Source organism: Centruroides sculpturatus, unplaced genomic scaffold (genome assembly GCF_000671375.1).
Source record: "Centruroides sculpturatus isolate CEXI.00-Female unplaced genomic scaffold, Cexi_2.0 scaffold775, whole genome shotgun sequence".
Classification (NCBI taxonomy): Eukaryota; Metazoa; Arthropoda; class Arachnida; order Scorpiones; family Buthidae; genus Centruroides; species Centruroides sculpturatus.
Window position 1 is genome coordinate 126,017 of NW_019385176.1, and position 6,925 is coordinate 132,941.

Sequence of the window (6,925 nt, forward strand, 5' to 3'; positions counted from 1 at the left end):
GAAATCAGAAAAAGTTTACTTCAAACATAAAACATGAATGATTCACATACTATCATTTTAAAATATTTACCTTAATGGCCTTTTTGTGCTCTTTGAGTGGTAAAGAGCCTAAAACCACAAAAAAATAAAAAAATAAATATTTATCTGTACTCAAAATTTTAAGTATTACAAAAATGTTCTTAAACTATTTAAAAATTAGTTTGGTAAAAATAATTAGTAGTTAATAATAGTTTTATTGCAAAATACTAATGTAATTCTATAGATCTGTAAATAGAATATATCAGTGTTGTTAAGATGTGATTATGTAAGATGTTAATACGCGTTTTTAAAAATCAAACGCCCTTGTAACAGGCGAAAGCCTTTTATGCCAAATAAAAATTATTATTAAATAAAGATTATTATTATTGCAGAATATTTATATCTGTTATAGTATATTATTGTTGAAGATGGAAGATGTTTTTATATCCCGAATAAAGTCTGTTACTACTTTGTTAGTTTTGTATACTTAAAAATCACATTATTTAAGAAATATAATGAACTCAATTATTCTTTTACTGTTTGAATTGTATTCAGTCAATAATTTCACAGCTTTTAAATTTAAAGACAAATTTTTAGACTTTATTCTGTGAGGCTAAACTAAATAAAGCAAAAAGACTCAAACGTTTTGATTGTTAAATAATAATAATAACTATGTAGTTATTAAGAATGCAAAGACATCAATAGAAAAATGAGGAATAATGATAAGTAGAATATTTTTAAAATTTACATTAAATTATTAAATTAATTATAAAAAATTAGTTTTGAACCAAAAAAAAATTTTTATATGCTTGATAACAATAATGTAACTAAATATAATTTTGCATTTAATATTGAGAAATAGAGAAATTATTCATAAATACATTAGTATTTACCAATACCATTGTCAGAAGTAACTTAAGAATGTCTAACTATGAAAATTTTGTAACTTTATATCTTTCAAACATATAACATTTCAAGTTTGAAAGAAACAATTAAGAGATTTATCTCAAAGCTTCCTTTTTACAATGAAGATAAATTAAGAGTAAGAGTTAAATTAAGATAAGAGTATATCAATGATAATATATCAATATTTAGTTTGATTAGAAGTGAGAAAGAATATCAGCATAATAGAGAAGAGTGATTTCAAAAGATACATTTTATTTACTTTTCATAACTATTTTGAATTATCTGAAATACTGAATTTTTTAATAATAATTTTCTACTTGCTTAAATAAGTAATGAAATACTTGTAATTGTTTAATTATGCGGCCTATGATGATTTGTAAGTAAGAAAATTATTTTTTAAATTATTAAATTTGTTGTTTTTGATTTTTTGATTGTTTAATAGTCTGATTACTAAAAAATTTTTTTTATTTAGAAATATAATTTTATNGATTTTGTTTTAAGAAAAATATGCCAAACTTTTTGCTTTTATTTCTAAAAAGGATGATTGAAAGTCATTAAGCAATTTTATTAAATGATGGAACAAGCTAAAAGAAAACAGATATGATAAAAAAAAAAAAAGGAACAAGTGTGAAATTATATTGAAAACAATGTCTTTGATAATAAAACTAAGGTTAAAATGTTATGCATTAATAGTATAAACAAATAGTAAATATTTGTAAGACAGTACAGGATTAAGTAATACAATATAAATTTGCTGTATGCAAAAGATCTCAAAATATCTTCCATATTACCAAATGCATAATTATACTGAAAAACTATAGACAATTATTACATAAATTATTTGTTCTTCTGTTACTGTTACCAATTATTTAATTATGTCTTTCAGAAATGATAAGAAATTCCAGATACAACTTTCTAAAAACTAGAATGAAAACAAACAATTTTATTTTGGATTTCATAATTACAGTAAATGAAGGAATATGCTTTGCAAAATAGTTAGTTGTTATATTGACATATTTATATTCTCTCATACCATATTTAAAATTATTTACATGTTTATTATAAGTGATTACAATGAATTTTTTCATTAAGTAATTGTATTTTGTACTGAGAATTTTGCTAGATGGTAATTGGAAAAATGTTGAATCGAAATAGATTGTAATTGCTTTTTTTTTTACAAGATGACAGTAACAAAAGAAATCATTACATTCTTGTTTAAAATTATATCTGCCTTACATTTTTAATATGGTATGACAATAATCACGATGTAATCTATAACCTATGTAAATGAATTTAATGTTTAATTAATTATCATAACTTGAATTTTATAAATTTTCAGGAAATCCTTTTTGAGAAACTTTAGAGTTGACTCTTGCTATATCAAACTTTGTTAAGTCAAATTTTATTTTCACTCCATTTTAACTCAAACTCAATGCATTGTGCATGTGTATAAATCAAAATTGTTTTGAAAGCAAAATCTAGGATTCTGGGAAATTTATTTCAATGTGTGATATGTACTCTCTGTTGCATTTTAAAGGAGTCACATTAAAACCACTTTGATTTTATTTTAAGTTTGTCTTAAATGTTTAATTACATACATTTGAAGAAATATTTAGTTATTTGACATGCTAGTGCCTTAGTGCCTCCAAAGTCATGATACAAAATACAAAAAATTAATGAGATTTTACACTAAAAATGTTGTATTTTAAGTGTAATTTGATTAGTTCACATTTAACAATAATCAAATTTTATAAATGGCTTTTTAGTAGCTATGTCACACACACAATTTTTCTGAGGCAATCAAGCAGAAACAATGGATTATTGGCATCTTTTACTAATAGTATAAAGATTCTGTTATTTAATGTATATATACAAATCTAAAAAGTAATATCAGTAATATACTTAAATCTGTAAATATTGCAATAAAACTAATGCAATCAATCTCATGGAATGAACAGACAAGAATTTTGAGTTACAGAAATTACCATTACTGTAACTCAAAATTCTTGTCTGTTCATTCCATTCTGAGAGACAATTGGTATTTGATCTTTAGTATTCCAAGTTCATAATGTTAAAAATTCAATATAATTGGAGGATAAAGCAATAATTTTGGTAATCTTTATAGTAAATTATTGAATCTCTTCTGAAAGCATGTGCAGGGGTATGATGCTATGCTACCAGGACTGTACACATCTTTGCTATCTTAAAATAAAAAAACATAGAATATATTTATTAAATAACAAATAATTAAATTAAAATAATTTGTAAATTACTCTTAATGTTTTATTTGGGAAAAGAAGATCATATTAAAATCTTTTACATGATTATTATTTATTGTGATAGTAATAAATGTAGCTTATACTGAAGATTGAAATTTCTGAGAAAGCTGGAGTCTTCTGCTTATATGCTATTTCAGCTTTTTTTGTATCCAAATATTATAAACTGAGAACAATTTTGAAGTTAAATGCCATAAATTTTTAAAAATTTTTACAAACATAATTACTAACATTAATTAAAAAATATAATTTAATTTATAGTCTACAAGGTTTGATAGACTCATTGGAACCAGTATTTGAAGGAAGTCCAGTATTAAATGATATGAAAATAATATTGAAAGGAATTCAAGGTTTAAAATCTTTGCAAGGCCTTCATTTATTTGATATAAAATGTAAGTTTATAAAATATTTGTTGATGTTAAATCACCTCAAAAAAGTTTTTTTATTAATTTGAATTTCATATTTTGAATAGATCGTGTTCAAGACCTTTTCTCTGATCCAAACTCATTAAAGAAACTGTTAAAAAAAGATCTGGCAATTGATGACGATGCTGTGGAATCTGTTATGAATGCCAATCTAGACTTAACTGTGGTACAATTTATTAAAATAAATTAATGTATTTATTGTTCAAGCATAGGAATAAATTTAATTTTTTTTAAATAATTTTATAGCTTTTAGCAAATGAAAATCCAACAACTGCTAAAGATATTTTTTGCAATCCAGCTGAATTGAAACAATTATTAAATGTTGAAAATTCAAATATTACTATTGAGGAAATAAGTACAACACTGTGCAGCATTTCTGCATCTCAAGCTGTTAAAGCATCAACTATACTGCTTAGAGAACTCGCATTATCACGCATAATTGGAAATGTAAAAAGAGAGACTTATTTTTATATTTATGTTTAAGTTTTTTAAAACTATATCAATAACCATAAATTGGCATTTTTCAGTTTGCAAAATTGGGAATTGAAGATTTAATTCAAAGAGCAGGTTTAAGTTGGGATGAAGCTGTAAATACAATTAATATACTTAAATTGGCACCCTCCATAATACCAAAAATAAAACAGCACATTTCAGAATTAACGAAATCATTGGATCCCGAATTTAGAGAACATTTAATGCAGCTAAATGTTACAAATGATGGAATTCGTGTTTTGGGAAGTGAGCATTTTGTACCATAATTATTTAAAATTTCCATTTTCTTGAATAGGATATAAATAATTTTATATCTTATCAACTATTTTTAATCTGTTTACTAATTTAAAATTAAATATAAATCATAAATGAATCTTTATTAATTAAAAAAATAATTAAAAATATAAATTATTAAACAGTTGTCATTAATATACAATGTATTTTAGCACCTCAGGCTTTGAAAGCATCTGGAAAAATTTTATGCGGTAAGCCTCTGAAAACACTTCAAGATGAGTTTAACGTCTTGCAAATTTCTCATAGTGCACCTCAACTGGATAAAAGAGATTTGGAAGAACTACCAAGTATGATATTTTTTATTTCATTTTAATAAAAATCACATAATACCATATTTCCTCAATTCTAAGATGCATCACGAGTTTAAAATTGAAGTTTAAGATTTTTTTTATAGAAGGAAAAATTTTTAAATAATTAATTTTATTAAATTTTACTAAGTTAAAAAAGCAATACAAAATCCATGAAACAGAAACTTTTTTTTGGCAGTTCTGTTGCATTCTCTTCTTTATTTTAAAGGTGTTTTCTGTCAACACGGATACGAGCAAGTTATGAATATGGTAGGAGGACCTATTGTTTGGGGTTTCTTTAAGCCAATCTTACGAGGAAAAATTTTATTTTCTCCCAACAACATAAAAACTCAGTTAATTATGAAAGAGGTAGGCTGTATAAAACAATTAATAATTTAAAATTGGGAAACTTGCTAAAATCTTCTAAAATTTTTTATTTTTTTTACAGCTAAACAGAACCTTTAATTCTATTACAAGATTTATAGATATATTACATGCTTGGGGAGAAGGAACAAGTGGACTACAATATTTGCAAAAACATGAACATAAATTTGAGAAAATGAAAGTTAGAAAATATTAATAACATTTAATCAACTGTACATTTGTAATTTTGAAATATTTAATTTTTTGTTTTCTATATTTTGCAGAAACTGATTCAATCAGATGCAGTTCAGCCTCTGATTTCTCAGGTTATTGGTGATGATGCTAGTAATATATTAAAAGGATTTAATATTGCTTCACTTAGAAATCAAATCAGTAATGTAAGCGGACTTCTTGACTTAGTACAACTGGTTGGAAATATGTCGCAGTGTTTTGAACTTAATAGATTCGTTGGATTTGATAATGAACTTGAACTAGAAAAAGCAGCGTCAGTTTTGCACGAAAGAAGAGAATTTATTGCTGGTATTGCTTTCTTTTATTTTAATTTATTGTATAGTTTTAATTTTATATTCTGTGAAAATATTTATTTATATTTTTTAATGTTTTAGCTATTGTATTTTTAAATATAAATGAAACTAGAGAAAAAAGGGATGTTGAGAATACAGGTCGTTTGCCATCACATATAAAATATAAACTAAGAATGGATATAGATAATATACCATCTACACGCAAAATTCGTGATAAGTAAGTTTTACAAAAATTTCAATTATATATTAATTGACAATTCAGTGATAAGTTAAACCTAAAAAAATATTTTTTTAATTACAGATTTTGGAAACCAGGTCCTAGAGATAACTTTTTAGATGAGCTTAGATATTTTCGTGGATTCATACAATTGCAGGAGTTAGTAGATCAAGCAATCACTATTATACAAACAGATTACAATATGAGTATATCTGCATCATCTTATATGCAGCAGTTTCCCTATCCATGCTATGAAAAAGATGAGTAAGTGCAAGACAACACTAGATATTTTCTTAATATTTAGAATAAATTAAATATCATTGCTTTAAGTCTAAGTAAGGTTTGATGAAATATTGATTCTTGTTTTATGACAAGCAAAAATCAATGTTACACAATATTCATATATATTCAGTTATATCAAAATTTATAAAAGAATACAAGAAATGAGTCCCACTAGCTGCAATATAATTTATAGTTGTTCCTGTAGTTGATAGAATTTATTTTTAATATAATTATAATATTTAAAAGATTCAATGTATAATAAATCTTTTAGATACCTAGCATTACAGGTAACCTCCGTATAACACAGCACTTCTATAGCACGGATTCGCTCTAACACAGTTCGAGAAATGGGTAAAACCCTCGTACAACATGAAATGTAATAAATTTTTACATACTTAAGTACTAATAGTTCACAAAAATTATTATTTTTGTAAACTATTAGTACTTCAGTGTGTAAATTTTCTTTTCTCGTCTCCATACACATGGTCCTTCGCGAAAATTGTTTCAATTTTGCCAGATCTCGACGCTTCTGCATTCTGTGTTGCCAGATGTTTTTCCCTTATTCCATAAGTGCTTAGCACCATATAAGGAAATTTATAAAGATATTTTAACTAGAAGCAAGCAATCTAAAATTACATACACTTTTTGCAAAAGGTAAAGCATGAATCTGAAAATAATGCAGAAAAATGCTCAGAGGATAACGATAACTAGCCAAAAATAAAACGCTCTCGGTTAATAGTGCTTTTAGTGATGACAAAGAAAACATTGTTAAATTTATAATAATATGTATCACTTAAGAAAATTTTAATAAAGATATTTA

The 6,925-nt window shown here is 24.7% G+C and overlaps 1 protein-coding gene across 1 annotated transcript; it reads left to right on the forward strand.

Annotated features, from left to right (window-relative positions):
* Window positions 1–3,432: 3,432 nt before the first annotated feature.
* Window positions 3,433–6,106, forward strand: LOC111635768 (ATP-binding cassette sub-family A member 1-like). Its single transcript, XM_023380833.1, has 10 exons — window positions 3,433–3,592; window positions 3,673–3,791; window positions 3,872–4,072; window positions 4,153–4,363; window positions 4,564–4,698; window positions 4,928–5,067; window positions 5,147–5,263; window positions 5,346–5,601; window positions 5,688–5,823; window positions 5,908–6,106. The coding sequence occupies exons 1-10, from the start codon at window positions 3,523–3,525 to the stop codon at window positions 6,089–6,091; spliced, it is 1,569 nt and encodes a 522-aa protein (XP_023236601.1). The 5' UTR covers window positions 3,433–3,522; the 3' UTR covers window positions 6,092–6,106.
* The last annotated feature ends 819 nt before the right edge of the window (window positions 6,107–6,925 follow it).

What these genes read in the sequence shown, in the direction of transcription:
- LOC111635768 (XM_023380833.1), top strand. Translation starts at nt 3,523, where the DNA reads ATGAAAATAATATTGAAAGGAATTCAAGGTTTAAAATCTTTGCAAGGC. An exon ending in AGATTTGGAAGAACTACCAA is followed by an intron (nt 4,699 to 4,927) that starts GTATGATATTTT and finishes TTTATTTTAAAG; the next exon opens with GTGTTTTCTGTCAACACGGA. An exon ending in ACACGCAAAATTCGTGATAA is followed by an intron (nt 5,824 to 5,907) that starts GTAAGTTTTACA and finishes TTTTAATTACAG; the next exon opens with ATTTTGGAAACCAGGTCCTA.